Source organism: Lycorma delicatula, chromosome 1 (assembly GCF_047948215.1).
Source record: "Lycorma delicatula isolate Av1 chromosome 1, ASM4794821v1, whole genome shotgun sequence".
Classification (NCBI taxonomy): domain Eukaryota; kingdom Metazoa; phylum Arthropoda; class Insecta; order Hemiptera; family Fulgoridae; genus Lycorma; species Lycorma delicatula.
The window spans coordinates 355,912,038-355,936,405 of NC_134455.1; the positions used below are offsets into that span (position 1 = coordinate 355,912,038).

Genomic DNA, 24,368 nt, shown 5'->3' on the forward strand with positions numbered 1-24,368 from the left:
CCCCCCCCCCATTTCCACCCCAATGGTCCGATTTTGACCTTTAACGAACTCAACCAAGATTTTGGGATGAGGTTTTACCTTGATCGTCGTTTAATTTGGACAAATCACGTAAGGGAGAAAATGAAGTTGCTTGAAATTAAATTTAAAAAGATGTAGATATGGAATGTGACCTCAACTTTTTTATCCAACAAGATTCTGCTTTACAAGTTTTTCTTAAAGTCGATATGGAATTACGCAATTGAACTGTGGGGCATAACCAGTAACAGCATTGAGGAGATCATTAACGGTTCCAGAATAAAATACAACGGAACATAACACAAGCTTTGTGGTTCGCGAGGATTACTGAAAGCCACGATTACTTAGGCATTCCATACGTTAAAGAAAAAATTGAACGCCTATTTTCTAAATGTGTATCCAGGTTGGAGAAGAATGTTAATCATTTATCTTTGAATTTAGTTGACAACAGTGAGGACGTTAAGAGGCTAAAAAGACTCTCTTGTGCTTGATTTGGTTGATGGACTGTTATGATGATCCGGTTTGTTGGAGATACCATTTCTTATAATTATCTTTGTTTTATTTTCGGTTATTCAACTTTATGGAAGCTTGCGTATATTATTTATTTATGGTTATCTTAAAGTTAATGTTTCATTTATTGCTGTTCTCCTAACCCCTCGAAGACACCCTTTGCCGCCCCTCCGTTCATAGCCCTTATGGGCTTTACTGAAAGTCACTTCGAAACCTCGGCTTTTGACATAATCCAGTCCGCCACGGCCAGGATGACACCGATATGAATGCCACGAGTGACATTCCCATCGGTGTACTACTAATTAATGAACTCAAAGCAAAACACATCTCACAGAGTCTTAAGTAAGACTGAAAATACCTAACTTTCTCGGAAAGACTATGGGTTGTCTGGCCGTCAAATGTACATGGTGTAGTGAGCTGTCTTCGAAAGCATGACCGCATGCACGGTGCCCATTTGGGCGCATAGGTTGGATGTGAATAGAGCACCTCTTAAAAATTTAAGGAGTCCCCAGGGCAGAGCCTTAATTATATCCACTGGTGTATTTAAAACACAAGGAGGTTGTTTTTAAAACAACCTCCTATGAGGCTACCACCGTATTGGGAAAGGCTCTCCCAATCGATTTAGTGGCGAATGTTCGGGCAGCCATGTGGAGATTGCGAAGAGGTCGGAAGGCCGAGGTATTGAATGCGGTTTGAGCCGGAGCAGTACCAGAGCGGAACGGTGATCACAATGCACCGGATCTAAATTTCGTTCAATTGCCCATCTTCCGCTTGCGGAAGAGGCTGCAGAGCCTCGCGATGGAAGCATGGCAGCTAGAATGTGACACCACGACTAAGCATAGATCCTTGTATAAGTTTATACAGGATCTGAGAGGATGGTATGCCGCGAGCTCATTTTTAAGGGCAACGGGTACCCGGGGCTCATCAACCACGCTAATTTGAACCAAAATCTGTTTCGGTTCCGTCTGGCAGCTGATGAGCTGTGCGTCTGCGGGGAGGTCCAGTCAAATGAACAGCTGATGTTTAACTGTCCTGCTCTTGGGGGAGAGCAGAGACTGGACCTCCCTGGAACTTAGAGGTCAAGGGGAAAATTGGCTACTCACAAGCGGCGAGTCAATGTGGCGAGAGCTGCATTGTCGGACCCTGTGGGAGTTCCTAAATGCTGTTGCTTTGTTCAACCGGCATCCGTAGTTTGCTTAAGAGAAAGACTCTTACCGCATTGTCGTGGGAAGCTAACCCTGAGTATGGCCGACGACCAGCCAATTATTACGGCTCGCTATAAAATGGTGGACAGGTACTTGCTGACATTAAGCTACCTAGGCGTGGCAGAGAATTGCTGCCTAGACGAAGTAAATTTTAATTTATGGATATCATATATATTTATAGTAGGTGACGGGGGGCGCATACCCATTTTAGTAAATATATGACAAGTGAGCGGTTGGGACACTTTCACTAAACTGTTTCGAGGCTCAGTAGCCGTTTGTGGCACAGACATTTGGTGCATTAGGGTACCGAATGGTACCTAACTAACAAAGAAATTGAACTACCTTCCCGTAAAAGGTAATAGTAAGTTCAACATACAACACGAAACATAAAAATATTACGAGGAACAATAACAACACAGTAACATTGAAACAAAAAAAAACAACAACAACAACAAAAACATAATTTATAAAACAAAACATCAACAAAAATAGAATAAAAGAGAAATCCAAGCAGAGCTCTAGACCCCTCAGCAATCCTTTCCTTTGCTAAGCACACTACAAAACTCTCCCCTATTTTCCATTCGGCCTGGCTCCTCCAGTTAACACAGAGATCCAATGCCGACCCGATAAGATCAAGCCTAAAGATGGTCTCCGTACGCATTAACTCGTATTTCGAGCACTCATAAAGAACATGGTAGGTGTCGTTCAATTGTCCACACTGAGGTCACAGCCCAGGATCTTCCAGGCCGAATTTCTGCAATCTGTCCCTAAAAGCACCATGGCCGGAAAGAAATTGCGTCACACATTTATTAGCATCCAAGAGTCGTCCCACAAACCAACAGCATTTGGACAGAGATCATGCGTATAACGCCCACCATCTGTCTCATCCCATCTGACCTGCCACAAGGCATTGCCGCGTTGTTCAATTTCACGAACTTTATCCGAATTCAACTCACCGGACTTCTTAGCAACATACCGCTGCTGCTTCTCAGACGCAGTCAAGTCTGTCAGTTTCATTCCTGCAATCACCAAGACTGCCTCCTGTGAAATAGTATGGTAACAACCCGTTACCGTTAACAATATTAGGCGTTGAGCCCTTAATAATATGTCCCGAAAACTTCTATATTTTTGTCTGTCCGCTCAAACAGGCGCCGCGTATAGTATAATAGCTTCACACACGCCTTTGACAGGATGCTCATGGTCTTAAACCTAAGACCTCAATTAGGATTGACCACACGTCGAATACCGAAGAAGGCATTGCAGGCCCTCTCCGCAACGTATTGAAGGTGCTTCTTAAATTGCAGTTTCTCATCAAAAAATACCCCGAGGTACTTTTGAACCTGAATATACTTTATACGCTGGAACCCAGACACGGCCTTTGAGGAGCCTAATCGTGGTCTTTCTCGGGCTAAAAGTCGTGTTGACGATTCCACAACTCAAGCATCCTGAAGCCCCAGTGGCTTGGAGCTCAACCTCCCTCCGCTATCTTCTTTCGACAAGCAGGAGCCCATCGTCAGCATAAATCACGATACACCCGCTGAACAACCTCAGCCGCAGGAGAGAATCAAAATCCACCAACCACAATAATGAACACCACACGCTGCCCTGGGGACATCCCTTAGACAGCGTCTTGCCAACTTTATAGCTGCTCTCGCGGAGGAGCACATCCCGATAACTGAAGTAACTATGCATAACTTGCCATTCACTTACAGTACATTCTCTTTTTTGGTGTTAGTAAATAGCAGCAGACCACAATAGGTTATTGAATGCTCCGGAAATGTCCAGGAAAATCCCCAGGACATATTCCGTTCCACTGGTTTTTAGCACACTCGTCACACGGAGTATGGCGTCCTCCGTTTTTCAGGATAAAACCCGTACTGATTTCCCGTCAATAATCTTTGCTAGGTTAACCTCTCATTTATACGCAGGTACAGAACCTTTCCAAAGACCTTGCCAATAACCGGAAGCAATGTATATATACGTCGAACTAGCAGCAGGATCCTTGACGTCACCTTTAAACAACAATTTCACAATCCCCTTCTTCTAACCCACAGGGAAGTATCCTCCAAGCAATTATTGCTGTTCTATTTGAAGTTAATGTTTTATTTATTTCTGTTCTATTTACGTACCCGACTTGATTAATGGTGAGACCTTTAACTATATTCAAAGCCACTATCAAATATTATGTTATTTCATAGTTACTAATATTTATTCATATTAATTGTTTTTGTATTCTTGAGGACTATCATTGGATGATGATCCTATTCAAGTGATAGTCTGTTATACGACTTATTTATAGCTTCAATAAGGAAGCTGATATGTTGTAATTATCGTATATTCAGCAAAAATAAAATGTAATTCTTAATAAAATTTATAATGTAATTTTTTAAATTGTTTTTAAAAATATTCTCTTGCTAACCATGTACTTATATATATTTACTTAATAAACAATGCATTTACTACAGTTTATATAAAATGTAAACAGTTACAATCAATTTAATAACAATTGTATTAAACTCGTGTTGAAATTTAATGAAAAATATTTTTATAATCTTTTCAAATATGTTTTTTTTTTTTTTTGTTTAGTCTACGTTAACAATAGAGAACTGCTATTCCCTTTATTAAATTTTAATCCATTCAGCAAACAAACGTTTTTCATATATATAATACGCGAACCCTAACCTTTCCCAATATATAACTTATTGGTCAAAAAAATCGAGTACACCTGTCCGGACGTCTAGTGAGGTAGGACGGATTATATGGGGTCAGAAGAGGTCACGTACAACGAAGGGATGAGTTTGTTAGGGTTGAGGGGTTAAATTGAAAAGAGAATAACGTTGAACTAGATGGTATTAGTTCGTCGACACTATACGGTTGATAGACTGATTCAGTGTTGTTATATATATTATTGTGTACTTATACATTGTAGTAACTTTTAATGCAAACACTCTACGACTGACAGTTTGTACACACTCTAATCGTTCATCTTCTTTTTTCTTGCTATTAATGCATCCATTATAAGACTGTCACTCGTTGTCTTTCAAACAATCCAAACGCCTTTCTGCCCACACAGTATTTACTTGTTAATTAGAGTACACTGAATTTTTAATTTTTTTGTAAATTTCATCGTACAGGTAATTTACTCTAAAAATGATAATTTATATTGAATGACTCAGTCGTCTGATAGTTCATAATAACATAAATAATTGATAATAAACTAATGATTTTTTTTTTGAGGTTTTTAGGGGCATCGACTACTTTGGTCATTAGCCCCATCACACTTCAAAAAAAAAAATAATAAAATAAAAAAAGGTTCAATTATTCACATTTCTATGAATCAAAAATGTTCAAAAATTTACTAATGATTATTATTGATATAATTGATAATAACTTATGTCATCCTGATTATAAATAAGAGTGGTATTACTGTTATGAGAATTGCTTTTAATTGATTACAGCTGAAAAAATACATGAAATTTTACATCTGCTAAGCTTGTTCCAGCTCAGAGCATATTTTTTTTTTTTGCAAACTCTTGAACTCCTATAAACATGGTTCGTTGATGTATTTTTACTCAATACAATTCATTACAATTAAATTATCGACTTAATCGAGAAAAAAAAATACCAATGAACAGATATTCGGGCATTAGTTTTATAAATTTATTTTCCACCTGAATTTAGATATAATTGATCTAAACAAGGTAGTAATAAATATTTTTATCTTACACATCAGAGCATTATGTTTAATAAATACAGTGTGTATCACGAAGTTGTCCCGGGACTTTCATAATCTATCCTATTCGAAAAATAATGGAAAAAGTTCATATGTCTTAAACATATGTTTAGAATTAAATTTTCTATAAATGTTGTCCAAAAAAATTAATTATTAGCCATTTAACAATATTATTGTACAATTACCGTTTTATAAAGTTATTGTTTTCAACCCAAATTTACCAAAAACTACAGCAAATACAGTTCTGAAATCTATTTTATAAAATTTTTCAGGTCAAAAACCATAAGAAATTACTAATTCTGCTTCCTTAATTAACATCCTTAAAATGTAAAACTAAATTTTATCGGGGTTGCTGAAATCCGAGTGAATTTTACTAGTCTTAACTCGCAAACGAAGCATTTTAAGATATATGTTTATCTGTTTTTTTTTTGTCGTTATTTTCACGAGTAGAATAAGTTATGAGAGTCCTTAGAGATCTTCATGATACAGTCTACATTTATTTTTGTTAAAAATGGTTGACCAATCTCCTTATCGAACTGCCTTCAATTGACATTTTGAAAGCAGTTGTAGTAAGTAGATGTTCATTTTCAGATGTTCAGTCTCTCTTAACAGACCACCATGTTTATTACTGAACTACATAACATGTGGATTTGTTTTTTATTTCCTCAGGAAAGCCATTGCAGCAGAATAAAAGGTTTCTTTTAACCAACTTTCACGAAGAATGTAACCAATCTACCATAACTGTTTTCAAAATTTGTAGCACCTAAGGTTAACGGATGGTGTTCTTATATTCTCTATTAATGGTCAAGTACATTCTTTAGATAACTCCCACATAATATTCCATCAGATTATCTTTATGCTACCAGTCTTTCGAGCTTCTTTTAAAAAGGGTGTGGATTAAGGGTGTGTAATACCCTCTCTACTTTTTCATCTGGAAGGTTTTAGGTTCGAATGCCGGTCAGGCATATTAATTTTCAAACTCAAAATTCATCTCACCAGTTACAAACAATTATATATACACAAGGTAAAATAAAGTGAGTTTATCACTAAAACGATGAATAAAATATTTTTACGCCTAAGTAATTTTCTTTTAGTTAAATGGAATTCCTTTTTGTTTCCATCTGTATTATTGTCAGTTTATGCACACATATCTATTTATTATTTATGTTATACACGTTCTTGTTTTTACTTTCCCATCTAGATAGCGCTGTAGCAGAGCTATACCTCTAGAACGGAAAGTGTTGTAATCGGTCCAATTTTGGCATGTGCGGTTTTCACCGGGTCTTTACGTTTAACACCTAAAGAACCCAAAAAATCAAAAAACCTGATGGAAATTTTCCAGATGTAATTGTTCTTATGTGCATGTATGTGTTCGATATTGCCGTCTAAATCACGTTATATTTCCAGAACTACTGAACCGATTTTGACCAAACTTTGACAGGTTACTTCTATATATGAGGCATTGATGTCATGAAATATTCAACTTAAAAGGTCAAAAGGGTGAGGTTATAGAGCAAGGTCAACCTCAGTATCTCGAGATTTCGCCTAATTAAGGTCATATTTTTCTTACGCGGATTTTATTAACAATTAGAAAAAAACAATATTTGAAAAAAAAAATATTTTTTTCAAAATCGCATCCCCTATGCGTCTACTATATTGTGATCTCACAGGTGAACTATAAAATTAAATAAATTAATAATATTTAAAATGTAAAAAAGTAAATCGGTCTGACCGCGTCTCGAACTCGTTAGCCGGTCGACTCTATATGGCGCGTTAAGCTTTGCGGCTACACCAGTCTGTCAACCGTACAAGTAAAATTTGTTCTATGTAACTTATGAAATTACATTACTTTAATTAGCGCTGACTGTCCCCGCAAGAACTGCCACACTCGCGCGAATTAATTACGGTATGCGCGCGCGCGCTTTAGTTAGAATCATTGAATTAAACGAAAATATATTATACTTAAATAAAATGATAAATATTTTAAATTAAGTTTTGTGTGTAAAATTTAAATTAAGATGTTTCTAAAACTTTGTTGTCAGCTATTTTTAGTATTTGCTTATTTGGTTGTTTTTATATTAGAATATTTTGTATTTTAAGTTTTTATATTTTTCATTATTTTTAGGTTTTTAATTTTTTTTTTTTTGCTTAAATTTCCTGACTAAATAAGTTAATAGCAATTTTATTTCTTTCATATAATAATTTCAAGTTATACTGCTGAAAGTTTGTTTTTTTTTTGAAATCAGAATTCCTATGGATTAGACATGTATTATTCCTGACTTTCTTTTCCAACATCCTTCATTCTTCCCCATAACTTGTCTCTTCTATCAATCTACTGCTTTTCCTTTCCTGTTTTTCTAAAAATTCAGATTCATCCACTACTTTTCTGAAAGAAATTTTTTTTGGAAAATATTTAACAATTTTAGACCTTTTTCAGTTTCTTTGAATCAACTTATTTTGGTTTTCCTTTTGTCGAAGAAGTTAAATATTTGTTTTGTTAGTTTCATCCATTCCATATAAGTGACGATAAATATCTCAGTCTTCTTTTTGACAATTTATAGTCTATTACATCAACATTTTGTTACTTTTTTTAATGCATAAATATTATCTTTTTAAGTTTTGGGATGTAGATTTTTCATAAAATTCTTTTCAAATTTTCCTATATTTTCCCTGAGAAATTCTGTAAACCTTCTGAAATAAGATTTTGTAATGTTTAATTTTGCATTTTTGGATAAGAATTTTTTATTGTAAATCTATTACATATACGCGTGTATAATAAAACCTATTAAATTACATATACACATTTTTAAAAGTACATACAATTTGATTTCACTAATAACTTCTGATTTTTTTCATATTTTTTTTTTATTTATATTATTGAATAATTATTTATTGTAATTTTTCGTTGCAATCACAGGTTAGTTAATAATTATTAATATATTTAAATTTAAAAAAAATATATATAAAGAAATAAATTACAAAAAAATAGTTGAAAAAAAAGGAGATGAAGACTGATTCGAACTGATGTACCTTCCCTTGTAAGATCCAAATATTTCATTAATTAATTGGCTAAAACACTGGAACTACTAAATTTTTTGGCTATAACTCTAGAACCAATAAAAATAAGTATCACTTATGATATATCATTGAAAAGCTCTCAATGAGAGATTATTACTGCAGTTAAGAAAAAGTTGATTATCCAATTTTTTTTTAATTTTGGGCTTTTTTGGACACTTTTGGTTCAGTCAATTGCAATAAAAAGGGGGTGTGCACAACTAGAAGTTACAACAGTCCCAAATCCAAAATTTCAACATATTTCGGCTAATCGTTTTTGAGGTATGCGAGATACATTCGTACATACATAAGTATGTACGTACAAACTTCACGCCGAAACTAGTCAAAATGGATTCAGGGATAGTGATAATGGATATTTTCGTTTAAATCTGAAAAACCAAATTTTTCGTGATCACAATACTTCCTCTACTTCGTACATGGAAGTAAAAAAATATTATTAATATTTTCGCATATATATCGATATAAAATAATATAACAATTATACACCTGACCACCACCAGACATGTACTAACGAATCGGGGTTTTCCGCTAATGATCGGTACATTCCGGTGATAAGTTAGGGGGAGGGACACATACACACACAGAACTTCACACAAATGCCCTTTAGTAGCGTAGAATAATACCTGATAAAAATCTGATATATAAGTCTAATTTTGAATTCTAGAAATGTTTGCAATAACTTTTAATTCTAAGTAATAAATTAAATTGTAATTTTTTTTCATCGAATTTATTTTTTTATTTCGATAAATTAATAAATAAATAATTCGACTTGAATTTTGGTCGCTAAAATATCTTTTAAAAATATAGCTAAAACAAATAAGAAAGAGGAACCGGTCATCGTTTTCTGTTAATTTATTTTTATAGATATTGGAGAAAATCATCACTAATTTTGGCTAAAACTTCTCTTTTTATTTTTTAATATAAAAATCAGCTTTATAAATTTTTATTCTGAAGTTATGTTTTAATTTTTTGTACAGAAAAACAAACAGCTGAATATACAATGGTTAGAATAACATTGAATTTTTTTCATGATAGAATCATGAAAGATCTTATTATTCTAAAAAAGAACAAAATCATTCATTCTAATATTTTCCTGACTTGAAAATTTAAAAAAAAAATTGCATCTTTTTCGGAATTCCCCTCCCTCCCAGAAAAAACACTTCTTCTTTATCTTCATCTTTTAACCAATGGGCCAAAAATTGAATTATTTTTAATATCCAGTAAAAATTAGTTGGTAATATATACGTTTCAAAATAGCAAGAAATAACTCAAAGTAGCAGGAAATAATAACAATAACCAGGTTGGAGAAATAACCCAATAATCCAGTAACACACTAACATTCTCTTTTATACCGGTCATTTTAAACATTCTCCGTATTAAAAATATAAGCATTATTGCTTATAATTATAGATATAAATTGTAAATATAATCAACCAAACTTAATCTACTCTCGCTTCGATCGCTAATCTCGACTGAGTAACAGTAACGTTTTGATTATTTAAATAATAAATAATTAACCCACCGGGTTGGTCTAGTGGTTAACGCGTCTTCCAAATCAGCTGATTTGGAAGTCGAGAGTTACAGCGTTCAAGTCCTAGTAAAGCCAGTTATTTTTACACGGATTTGAATACTAGATCGAGGATACCGGTGTTCTTTGGTGGTGGTTGGGTTTCAATTAACCACACATCTCAGGAATGGTCGACTGAGAATGTACAAGACTACACTTCATTTACACTCATACATATATCATCCTCATTCATCCTCTGAAGAATTATCTAAACGGTAGTTACTGGAGGCTAAACAGGAAAAAGAAAGAAAGAAATAATAAATAATTGCAATAATTACTAAATTTATTATTTAAATATTCAAAACATTACTGTTAATTATTAAGGTTAGCGAGCGAAGCGAGCTTAGGTTAAGTTTTGTTAGATTATAAAATTATAAAATAAATAAATATAAAATGGTTATAAGGATAATAATATAAATGGTTATATCTGGTTATTAGGTTATTTCTTCAATATGGTTGTTGTTAATAATCAATATTTCTTGCTATTTTCCGTTATAGCCAGGTGAAAAACTTGCAAACTTTTGCGGTTGGTGGGGGGGGAAACAAAAAATTCCAATTTTACTTTGAAACATGCATATTCTCACCTAATTCTTGTTGGATATTAAAAATACATCGATTTTTGCCCGATTGGTTAAAAAAATGAGTGTTTTTTTTTTTTTTTTTTTTTTTTTTTTTTGTTGAGGGGGGAATTCCGAAAGAGATCAAACATTCAAAAAAAATACAATTACCCACACCAAAAAAATAATACTTAACAATCCTTTCATATACCGGGTATCCGTGAATTATCTGAACTTTGTCTTATTACAAAAAAAGTAATGAATGGTCTTATTAATGAATGGTGTGGGCTCTCTTTTAACAGATAACTCATAATCTTTCCCTCGGTAAGTACTAGATACCGCTGCGATTTCTACGAAACCGCATACGTCAGTCGTCATGCATCCCCAGATGAAAGCATAAAGAGTAGACTGGTTTATTGAAACAAAATCAGACACACAAGTTCGATGCAATTTTAGAACTCGATATAATTTAAAGCCACTTTCTAGAACAAGTATTCGTTCATCGTGTGATCAATTTAAGGAAACTAGTAGTGTTGAACATAAAAGAATACAGGAAGTATAGGAAGGTTTAGAACATCAGATGAAAAAATGATGATCATTCATCAGTCTTTTGTTCGTAGCCGTGGAAAATTAATTTGGATTGCAGCGCACGAGTTAAATCTTCTGCGATCTACCAATCACGATGTTTTGAAGGAACTATTATATTGCGTCCTTATAAATTACGAATATTGCAGTACATTATACCAGAAGATCACACTGCAAGAAAAGTTGATAAAAAAAATAATTAATTGTTTTAGGAATTTGTAATAGAAATGATTGAAAGAGTTGTAAATGATGATTGTTATTTTAAAAAAGCTATTTTCTCAAACGACGCTACATTTGAAGTATCTGGAAAAGTGAACACTTAGAACGTTCGATATAGGGTTCAGAGAACCCCGTACATGGGGTTAACTTGTTACATTTGATCGTATTAGAGATAGTCTAAAAACTAATGTTTGGTGCGGACTGTTTCATGATCATCTGACTGGACCTTTTTTCTTTGCGGAAATATTAGTTAATCCGATAATCCATCTGAACTTATTAGAAGGATTTGTATAACCTTAGCTTGAAGAGTTACATGCCGAAATCGTATTCCAACAAGGTGGAGCACTTGACCCCATAAGGGTACACACGCTCCACCCTTCCTCCGTACCTAGCCATTATGGACTATCGGAGATCATCTTCAAAACCTCGACATATGACATCTTTCAGTCCGCCCCAGCCAGGATGCCAACGATGCGAATACCACAAGCGACATTGCTCTACTATTATCTACGAAAAACTCAAACAGAACACATCATCAAAGTCCTAAAAAAACTGAATGGACTAAACTATAACGACAACAAAGGAACTGAACTACCTACCCGGACCGCCACATTGCAGTATATTAGTGTGTGTATCCTTCAGCAACATATTTCCAAATCGCTGGATTGGACTTGGTGGACAGATTACTTGGCCACCACGATTTTTGGATATAACTCGATTTGATTTTTTCCTGTGGGAATTTATCAAGGATAATGTACACAAAACTCGTGTAGTGATTATTGATGATTTTAGGATAGGATTTTTAATGCATTCGATCCCATAAATATGGGTATGTTAGAACGACCATGACATGAAATTGTTTACCGGTCTGATATTTTGCGAATTACTAAGGTGCACACATTGAATGTCTTTGGTTACAGGTAAAAACTATTTTCAGTTTTAATGTTTTTAAATCCATGCAACCCGTTTTAGGTAGATTTCATAAAAAAGATACCTATTGTAATGAGTACCATGATTCAACTTCATCGCGTTTCACATACCCCGGACACCAAAACTACTATCAGTTCAAAAGTTTATATATATATATATTTCTCTTCTTTGGATACGATAACTGATGAAATTTCGCGCCAATCACTTTTAAATTGATACATAAAAAATAATGACCAAAAGCGTGCCGAAAGGGTTTTTTTATCTTAATAACAAATTATTTATTCATTATCAAAGTTGTTCAGATAATTCTCGGACATCTGATATTATAATAGATTGTAAAAAGATAAGACAAAATTATTTAATAGTCATAATTAATTCTGTGTTTCTGTTACATTGAAGAATAATACAATTGTTTAAAGATTATCTCATATTGAATCTACAATAATTTATACCAATAGTTCTTTTGAACACTCTTATTGGTCTTATTATTTTTAAACAGGAATATTAATACTATGAGCATTTTATCTGATGAAAGATTTATATATATATATATATATATATATAAAACTAAAAAACGCTCTTACAGTTTTTTATTACGCGTTATCTTGCACATGCCTGAAATTGCTAATGTAAAATTTTTAATTTAACAAACTGTATTGCACATAAACACGTACAAAATAATAGAATTTTACTATATAGAAAATTTTATTATATTTTCACTCACGTTTATTATCCGGGAACATAAATATATGTGTCTGCGTGGAAGAATAATTTATAAACATCTACAAATTGTGTGTATTTATTATATTTTAGCGAGGAACATTTAGCTGCAGACCGGTTTGAAGAATTTAATATACACAGACCGAAGTAGATTGCAACTCGAGGGATGAATTTCAAACAGTAATTTACGGTCATCCCATGACCTGGATAGGATGGCGCCCAGATGCACTTTTATTGCGGCTATAAACTGCACGATGCAATGAAGCAGTTATCCGCACGCATCCCTCTGTTTTCGATTAAATGCTACCCGACCATTCAACCGCTCTTCACAGTTAGTTTTTATTCCGTATCGAATGCAATTTGTGCAGTGACCTTGGCTTAAACGCTCGCTTGGAGAATACGAGTATAACGCACCAACTAAGTATTTCATTGCAAATAAACTATGCTTGGTGAAATTAAATTAAATATATAAACACTTACTTGTACAATTTAACCGTAAAACTATTACAAATAAAATTAATTTGTTTTCAATAAGATAAAAACGGTGTGAATCAGAAGTTAGAACACGTTTTATTTTACAGTTTCGGTGATAAAATTGACTTTATTTTGAACTTTATCATTTTAATTATGAAATTAGGGTTAATGTGAATAATAACCATGTTTTATTGACGTAGTGCTTAAATTGCAATATTAAACATGTATTTTAGAAATAATAGTGTATAAATATAAAGAGTGATTACAAAATTAAATATACACTTTTAATCGCTTTAAAGAACTGGCTAGCTTATTATGAATCTGGTGTATCTGAATAAAGTGAATGATATGGTTTTACAGGGAATTTTTTAAAATTACGGTTTTGCCCATCCAACCTGATTCCTATGCTCTGATAATAACTCCATTTACCTGTACGGTAGGAAGAGTTTTTCTTTTAAAAACAATGTACGGAGGTAATTTTGATCCATCAGAAGTAATGCAAAGCATAACACTACACCTTTGTTTTTCATTACCACCAGTGCGAATCGTAACACTTTTTTCACGTTTTATGTTTACGGTTTTGTCAAATGGCACTTCAAAATATACGGGGGTTTGATCAACGTTTCGTATTTGAGAAGGCAAACAGCCTTTATCTTTTCTAAGATTTATTATGTATTTGTAAAAATGTAATATTTTTTGTTCATAAGCGCCTAGAAGTCGTTGAGAAATGGTCGTTTTTCGTCTTATTGACAAATCATTTCGTCCAAAAAATCGTGTTATCCATCCACGGCTTGCTTTAAAATCAACTGTATTCAATGATTTAGCGATTTCACGAGCTTATGATTGACACATTTCTGTCGCGGCAGCATAACCGCATTTCCTTTTTTCCATAACAAAGTCATAGAATTTTTTTTCTATGTCTGTGTATTTTGGTTTTAAGCCACGAAAAGCCCTTTTATTGCCAGTGCCTTTCACCAGAAGTTGTTTCTTCTTTCGCCAGTCTCAAATATAGCTTTCATCTACGTCAAATTTTCTTCCTGCCGCCCGATTTTCAATTTGTTCAGCCTCTTCTATAAGGCGCAGTTTTTCATTTACTGTAAAAGATCGTAGACGCTGTCCATTTGTACTCATTTTAATGCCGTAATTAAAATATATCACCGTATTAAACTTTACAAGATAAACTAAACAGATAAAATGCACATAACCGTCCACATATACAAACAGTACAGTGACTATGGCGAATAGACAAGACGATAATGGGTAACTGATATTGTAACTGTAGTGTCATTAGAACCGGATGCAGCCTATGCAGACTGAATCAGTTTTATAAAAATACCGTAACTTCGATCCTATCGATAATATGAACAGAATGTTAATAATTAAGGATGGATTCTGTATAAGCGGCATCCGGTATTGATAAACGTTAGCCTACTGTAACTATATTTATGTGATTGAATTTAGGTACTTCTAAGAAAACGTTTACTTTATATAAATTATCTTGGCTAAAGGCTATGTTTCAAGTAATCCCCGCAACCTTATTTTTTCTCTCCAATTCCAAGAAAAAAAAATGCGGGAGGTACTCGAATAAATACGGTAGTCTTTTACTTTGCATCCATGTCATAAAGCACTTCGTTGTAGATAACTTAGAGATAACTTTTTTATTTTTTGTATTTTTTATTCATTGTAATATAATCATAGACTATTATAGAATTGTTTATGAATACAAGAAATCATTCAAGAACTAAATTTCATTACTTAAATTCCATTCTCTTTGTTTAGAAGAATAATGATTATTTTAAACGTTTTGAAACTACAACTTTTTTAGACGACTGGAGTTGTATTTTTTAATAAGAAATTTGTAGCCTGGTTTTAGCGAGTTAAGTAAGCTATATGTTGCCGGTTTGTTTGATTAATGCACGCTCTTCGTCTTTTATAAGATTTCTTGCCCTTTTACTCATTTCTATAAACCGGTTTTTAAGATAAGACAAAATAACTTTTACTCAAAGTGTTATTCAAAAGCTTACTTGTTATAATTAATATATTTGCATATACATACATTGACCAAATCATTGTAGGTTCAAATTATTTATTTCTTAAATATTATCTATATTTAAAAAATTATATACACCTTTTTTTTTGTTTAGGTGGGCATCGACATCAAGATCATTATTCCTCGTTACATTCTTTAAAATAATGTTTCAATCACCATCAGCTTCATCAGATTTAAGGGTGTCGCTACACAAAATTACAAACCACTAAACATTTAAGGACACTTATAATAGATAATAACACTTACAGGTTGTAAAGGCCACTGATCCTTAAATAAACCAAACGATAAACATATTAAAAACAAAAATAAAAATCGAAGTCTCTTAACAATACTGACAATAGTAAATAACATTCATGTTCTGAGATAAAACTACTTCATATATTGAATCCTTAACCAAAAACGTATACTTACATACAGACTTAATCGTCCGCTAGCGTGTAAATAAGCAACTATCTTTTCTTCTTTACCATTTTCGAAATTCAGGAATATTATTTATTAGATCGCACCTCTTTTCTGTGGCCCTCATATATAGGACATTCTTCTAGTTAATGCTTGTCTAAGCAGTTTACTAGTATTTCAAACACCGCACATTGGTCTTTCTTCGCCGTTAACTAATATGAATATGTTTTCGTGTATGACGAATTCTGAGTCTGGTCACTGCAACTTGTTCTAGACGCTCTTCCATGACGCTCTTCTTGTTTCAGATCGCTCTTCCGTTTATATGTTAAATTATTATTATTTTTTACGTATTACATGCATTAGTCGCTTTACCTTTTCCATTTTACTTTGAATTGTTATTCTTTCTGCACCACAAGCTTCAAAAGTCAGTTTTTAACTAAAAAGGAATTGTAAGTTTTTTTCTTACATGGAATTATCCACCAAATTTTATAAAAAAACAATACACATTAATTTTCTTCTTTAGTTTGCTTTCGGTGATCTTCCACATGATATCGATCTCTTTAATTGAAATCGATAAATAATGTTAATTATAATATTTAGCACGCACATTCATTTTTAAAGTTAAAATAATACAATAAAATGTTTAAAAAAAAATTAAACTATAATGAATTACCTTTAGTTATATTTAGATAATTACCACATCAAAACTATAACAATATTTAATAAAAAATAGTAACGAAAATTATTACTTGCATTTAACAATACTCAAGTAATCATCTTTCTGACACACCAATCCTTGTTTTGCCTGTAAACTATAATAAAAAAGCGCCATAAGTTCAGTGAGAAAGTCAAATATAAGAGTTCCACTTTTGAATTTCATACTTCGTTGTTTTTACAATAACATACACGCGCGCGCGCACACACACACACAAACATATATATCTACATACATATAGATAATATATAAACGTTCTGAGGTTCAAATCCTATAAAGGCAATTACTATAAATTAAATATTTACTAAGTTTTCAGTAATATTATGAACCCACCAGGTTGGTCTAGTAGTGAACTCGTCATCGCAAATCAGCTGATTTCGAAGTGGGTAATTCTAAGGTTCAAATCCTAGCAAAGGCTACGTATTTTGAATACTAAATCGTGGATACCGGTGTTCTTTGTCGGTTAAGTTTCAATTAGCCACACAACTCAGAATGGTCGACCTCTCTCTCACTCTCTCTTTTTCTGTTTATCTCCGAAACCACCGTGAGGTTTTACTTCAGAGGATGAATGAGATGATATGTATAAATGTAAATGAAATGTAGTCTTGTACAGTCTCAATGGCTGACCATTCCTGAGATGTGTGGTTAGTTGAAACACAACCACCAAAGTACACTGGTACTGATCCACGATCTACTATTCAGGTCCATATAAGAATATAAAAGTTACTAGGAATGGTCAACCTGAGATTGCACAAAAGGTACAGTTCATTTACATTTACACATATAATCTTCATCCACTCTCTAAAGTAATTCCTTACAGTGATTCTAAAGGCTAAACAGAAAAAGAAAGAATTTGTAAATGAAAGAAAAATGCGTATTCAGAATGTACTAGTATTTTAACTAACATTGTTTTTTTTTTTAAAACCATATCTTTAAAATCATTATTTCAATTCATTGTAAATTTTGTGCTCTTTAATCAACACTCTTTATCACTTGATTAAATTTACCAAACATAAACATAACAAATACAAGTGCTATGAAAATTAAACATTTATTAATATGTAGATGTTTGGAATCATCTTACATTTAATAAAAGTACTCTAGTGACTTCAATCAAAATTCATACTCATCAATCATGTAGAAGCATCAATATATTGATAGACCAATGGATAAATCAGATATTTAAGCAAGCTTTCTTAAATAGCTGATTTAAAAAAAAAAACATCCGTTATCTTCTTATTAGTAATATTAAACTGTTATTTAGTAAGTTTAGTTTTAAACTTTAATATTAATTATGATGAAAACCTTTTAAAAAAGAATGATCAATAATTGTTATGAATTTTATTTCAGGGCACACACTGAATGGGCAGCAGCTGTTGGAGTTTCCTCCCCCGAAGGGTGTTGAAGGCCCTGAACTAAGAGTAAAATCTGCCGCCCTGTGGGTCAGAGTCGATCTAAGCCCATCATTATCACCCGACTTATTAAGCAGAGTGCGTGATCGCAACTTAACGCTGTGGATATTCCGCGTCAGTCCCAGCAGACTGACCAATACCACACATCTAAGTGGTAAGGTATGTTATGCCTCCCACAAAACTAATCAACTGGCTTGTTTACTGTTAACCGCATGATTTTACTTTCCGATCTATTCTAAAGTTAGATATTTATTACTATATAGCATTACAATTATAAATAAAGAACAATAATAAATGTTACCATTCGTATGCTTCACTAATTGTACGATGCAAAAATAAAATTTACTGGTTATTTTGTTGTATCTTAGAGGTTATTTACCAAAACACTTCTAAAATGACTTATTCACTAATTAAAAAAATTTTCTACACTTTTTTTTAAACTTTTCTTCATCTTTTCAACTATGATAACATGAAGTTTGTAAATAACACATTTCTCCTGCAGAGATTTCTGTTTATAAAATAAATAACAAAGATGTAATTATTAATTTTTTGCTCATCAAAATTAATTTCACCTATTTTTTTATTCAATGCATGTATGTAGTAGACCATACTTACACTGATAGATTGTGTTGACTGAATGTGAATGAATCTATTTTTAATTAAATTCATCAACGTATTATGTTCATTGTTAACAATTTAACTAACTTCCTTAAATGAGATCCCAAGAAGTAATTAAAGCTACCTAAAAAATGATTATTACTTTTAAATTTGAGCATAGTTTTTGTTTGTACACTTTTTTTTATTGTAATTATCATTAACAAATTCTGTATAGCATGAAAATAATGTATTTTTCATACATCATCAATATCACTCTCTTATTGAATGAGCAACAGTTATAAAGCTAAATACAATTCCTCTTAGTACCTAAGACTAGTTAATTGATTAATCTTCAAACTGAGAGCAGTTAAAGCATAATATGCAAATATAATTCTAACATTCCTGACAAGAGAAGTCAGGAATGGCTTTAAGCAAGTATGATTTTGGCATGAACAGACAATTCATAAACCATCATCAACATGTGGTGTTCTGCCTGTTGGCATGTCCCTGGCACCCACCATTGGCTTCATTTGTTTCCATACCATGCTTTTCTTTTCATCTCATCATAACCTTCACTATCCTTTATGTCATTTATTAACTTCAGACTCTTCCTTCCTATACTTTTTTCTCTTTCAAGAACTGATTTTTCTTTTCCTCTAATTATATGCCTGATTCTGTTTCCTTTCCTGCTTCTGATAATCACCAATATTGTTCTATCTTCTCTTATTCTGCTTAATACTTCTACATTAACTTATTCTGTCAACCCATTTTATCTTCTCCATCCTCCTCCAGACCCACAGCTCAGAAGCCTCAATCTTATCTTTTACCTTTTCTCCAGCATCCATGTTACACTACCGTATAAAAGTAAGCATTTTACTAGTCTCTTCTTCAGGTTCAGATCTATGTTGTTGCAGAGTAGATTTTTCTTCCTAAAAAAAGGCTTCCTATGCCACTGCTATTCTCATCTTAATCTCTTCTCTACTCCTCTAATCTTCAGTTAGTTCAGTCCCAAGGTGTCAATCTATATATTTTTAATTGTTCAATTTTTCCTTTTCATTATTACAACATCCATATCTTCCCTCTTATTCATTCACCTTCATGACTTTTGTTTTCCTCACATTTATTTTGATCCCTACTTCCAGTGCTTTTATCATCACTTGTGTTATCTGAGTGTCTTTAGCTGCAATCAGCAGATAGTCAAAGAATCTGACACAATTTATATTTGTTCCACCTATCTTTACTCCTTTTTGACCATCCAATATTTCTTTCAAGATTTCCTCCATATAAAGTGTGAACAGTGTTGGTGTTATTTACCAGCCTTTCCTTACTCCTCTACCTGATTCTAACCAGTTTGTGAAATTCTCATTTATTTTCACAGCTGCTGAAAATACAATTATCTGATCAGTCTCTTATCCTTCTAATCAATTCTACTTTCTTTCAGAATCTCAAATAACTTTTCCCACTGTACTCTGTTGAATGCCTTTTCTATTTCTATAAAACACAATCTTTATTCTTTTCATCTTTCAAAACATCTTTCTCCAGTCATTCTGGTCAGACCTACAGCTTCTCTTGTTCCTTTTCCTTTTCTGAATCCAAACTGTTCTTCCCCAGTACTCTTTTCAATTTTAGAAGGTAATTAACCTTCTATTCATAACTCTAAGCATTACTTCTACAGCGTGTGATATTAAGGCAAGAGTTCTATGTTCTTCATATTTTTTTGGTTTTCATGAATAGCAATTTTTAAATTTTAATAATTAAAATAGCTAACTCAGATTTTTGTAATTATTGTTTGAAAATAATCATATTCTCTTTTTAATTAATAGTACTATTTTTTTTTTTTTTTTTTATTCACCTTACGTTAGATTAAGTTATTTCCATTTATATTGTTCTGTGCCCTTTTCCAATATTCTTTCATTCATTCTGAGTTAACTTCCCTTTTTTCTTCTGATATCTCGAATAAGTATTTTTTTTGAAATCTCCTTTTTTCAATGATGTTCTGATCTTTTGTCTGTCAGTGATGTTTTCATGGATCTTTAGCTCTTTTGTAAATTCATGAGTGTGTTTGAACTAGTCTGTCTTGGGTTTTCTGTTCATGAAGAAGGCAAAAATCTTTTTAGTCAGTCCATTTTGGTTCATCCTTTTGATTTGGCAGTAGAAGCTTATTATTCTTTTCGTCATGGTTTTCTATTTTTTGTATTTTCCTGTATAGTTCTTTGTAGGTATCAGTTATATGTATTGTTTTTAAACTCTGGCCCAACAATTTTTTTAGTTATTTTTCTTTCTTTCTATTCTAATTTTTCATTTTGTCCTTTCCTGTTTATTGTTAGCATTTCTGTTGCGTACAGAACTTCTGGTTTTCTTAATGTTCTCTACACACTTTGTTTGGACTTATGGGAAAGTGAACCTTTGTTTTAGGTGTTTTTGGTTAATTTAAATGTTCCTTCTTCTCTTTTCAGACTTTTTTTTTCTTTTTTTTTACCTCCTGGTCCACACTCAACCTTCATTCCGCAAAGAATGAGATGAATGTTTTTGTAGCATATGTGAAAAATGCCATGCCTGATCGGGATTTGAACCCAGGACCTGTAGGTGAAAGGCCAAGACGCCACCATTCACACCACGGAGGCCGGCCTAGATTATAATTTTGTGAATTGGTTCAGGGAATGGTTACACGCGAACCGGGATCTATGAGTAGCATTGTTTTAACAGATTAAGCACCATTCAAACTAATGGAACTATCAATAATTGTGTGTACTGAGCTGAAATCCTCACATTACTGTTGAAAAGGCTGCGAATTTGCCTGATGTGAATGTGTGGTGCAGTTTGTCTCTTACGGGACTAACTGGGCTTTTCCGTTTTGAAGGTATTGTAACTGGAGAAAAGTACTTAACAATGCATGCTAATTTCATTCTTCCTTCCATTCGTGCAATGTACGATAATGACAGGTGTTATTACCAACAAGATGGCGTCCCGATACACTATCATAGGGATGTGCGAACATACCTGGATCAAAATGTACCAGGCCAGTGGATGGCACGCTGAGGACCAATCGAGTTTCCTGCACGTTCTACAGACTTTACGTCTCGATTGTTTTTTTTTTTGTTATGTAGCAAGGCAAAAGATGAAGTGTATCGTGGCAAATGTAATCTGAACACACTTTGGAATAAGTTATAAGCGGTATGCGCAAAGAAATCCCGTTAGTCAAATTGGTGCGAGGTACGGAATCAGTCATGGCTCGTAATCAGAAATGTATCGATGCTGAAGGCCACCATTTTGAAGATTTACTTTAACCATCATTTGGAACATTCAGTTTGACTAGAAAGTTCACTTATTTTCAAATTAGACTGTAGCCTTACTTTTCCCAGAAATTTATCCTTGTACGTAGGAAAATAAATCTTCTATGACAGTTCAAAGCAATTTACAATTTTTCGTATCACTCTATCTTGTACTTTATATCTGTAACGGCTATCAAATATTCTTTTAAAGAAACTCGAATAAAGGTGATCAGGATTATTTTTTCATGCATACCTCTTTCTTCATCATAATAATATTTGAGAATTTTATCAACATTATGACTTTTTTTGGTTTTTATAATTTGCTGTGTAAGAAAAAAAATAAAAGCACAGAAGAAAATAACATATTTTTTTTAGTAGACAGAATTTCCACTTCCGAATTTTTCACCTTCATCATGTGAATTGAGTATTTTATGATAAAAATTCCTTCCATGTACTTTTGAAAAATAGATTACTTAATTACAAACAATGAAATGCTACCTTCATCATGACAATAAACGAACACTGCACTATTTTTATGATTGATTTTGGTTAACAAAAACAACTGTAAATTGTCCAAGCACCTGGCTTTTCCTCTATGTATGATTTAACATTCTTTCAAAGATGAGAAGAGAAAGAAAAAATAAAGAAATTTTCAAATAGATAAAATTTTATGATTTCTAAAATCATAAATTTTATAATTTCTCAAACAACTGAGAAATTTCGGATGAATTAAATTTCGTATTTCTATACTAGTATAATAGTATTGTAATATACTTTTATACTATTTCAAAAATAAAGTAATTTTATCAATTTTAAAATTATTAACGTCAAAAATAGTATTTTTTCACTCTCCAAATCTTTTTAAAAAGGGAAACTTAGATTAATATGTTTTAATTTTTTTTCAATTTATTGATAAATTAATACTGGTTAGATAAAAAGAAAAAATAAGTAAAAGAAGTTTCAGTACAGACATTTAACTTATATACATACATTATAAATATATATTATGTTTTATACACATGTTTTGCACATGCTAAATAAAGTTTCTTGACTGAGAAAAATGTTACGCTTTAGTGCAAAACATTTCCTTCGAATCTAAATGTTTATATTGCATTAAGTTTGAACAAAACTGTTGTATCACATTTTTATAAACGTTGTCTCATGACGTGCAGTATAATAGATGAAAGACAACACAATGTAAATGCAGTGTCGTTCCCCATTATTTCTGCGATAGTTTTATTTCAACAGTAGTCGGTTTCTTGTACTTGGTGTTCTTACAAGGGAGAAAACAGCAAACACAACGGCTGGTATTCAACAGCCCCCTGACTGTGACTCGCAGGGGTCTACACTATAAATTTAATTTCTATTCTCTTTAACTCTCCAGGGTGATTTTTTCTGTTATTTTTATTGCATATGTAAATTATGTCATTCTTCGTTATGTATCTGCATGTGTGTCTATCTACATGTGTATGTGTGCATGTTTTTATTTCGCAATTCGATCTTTAGTATTTGTGTACTTCTACAGAACACATCTAATAGCACAACTCCCGTGTTTTATTCCCGAATCAACTGAATGATTTTTTTTCATTCATAGTATTAAAAATTAGTGAAGTAGTGTATTTAAATTACACCAGTATGAGTTGTACGTAATGTAATTCACTATAAAGAAAGTAATCGAACATTGTCTCCGAATTAATATTATAATAATAAAGAAATTTTATAATTGTCTGCAATGAATTAGCGTTTCATATTGATTCGTAGAGTAATTCGCGAATTGAGGCGAACAGAAAATTTATCATCAGTAATAGTTTTATTTTAATTAAAATTATATCTAATCTTAAAAATCATCTCTTCAACCGATGACTTTTGTCTGAGAACGTAGTGGTTAAAAGAGATTCCTTATTTAAAAATCATCGGTAAGCAAAAGTAAAATCTCATACACACACTTCTTACGTTTTTAAAGTTTCTTTTAAATAAAATCCACTACTCTGAGAAATAATAAAGAGTTTTTAAGTGAAGCCTATCTTAATTGGATTCAACCTTTGTTGATTCTAAAATTAGATAGCCACCACTTACTTTCCGATATGTAAGGATTTGTTTTTTTCTTTTCTTTAACTTTTATAAGACCTTTCTTTTCTATAACACCTTCATAAGGTTAGCTCAGACAAAGACAGGTGGAATTTACAAGAGGGGAATTGGTTTTACCTTGTTACAGCTTTCTGAAAACCTTCAAAACAAAAAGATACCGATTAAAGAGTAAAATTTAGTTAACGTAAAATCTTTTCTGACCCTCCTTGTAAATCTTCTTTGTCTCTTCATATTTGCAGGGAATT

General features: G+C 32.5%; 1 protein-coding gene across 2 annotated transcripts in view; it reads left to right on the forward strand.

Annotated features, from left to right (window-relative positions):
- Positions 1-24,368, forward strand: part of Actbeta (inhibin subunit beta) — a 445,919-nt gene that overhangs the window by 409,959 nt on the left and 11,592 nt on the right. Inside the window, exon 3 of one of the 2 annotated variants that reach the window (XM_075355003.1) lies at positions 18,105-18,325. In XM_075355003.1, coding sequence (XP_075211118.1) covers positions 18,105-18,325 — 221 coding nt within the window. The remainder of the gene's footprint in view (positions 1-18,104; positions 18,326-24,368) is intronic. The other variant, XM_075355004.1, reaches the window with a different exon arrangement.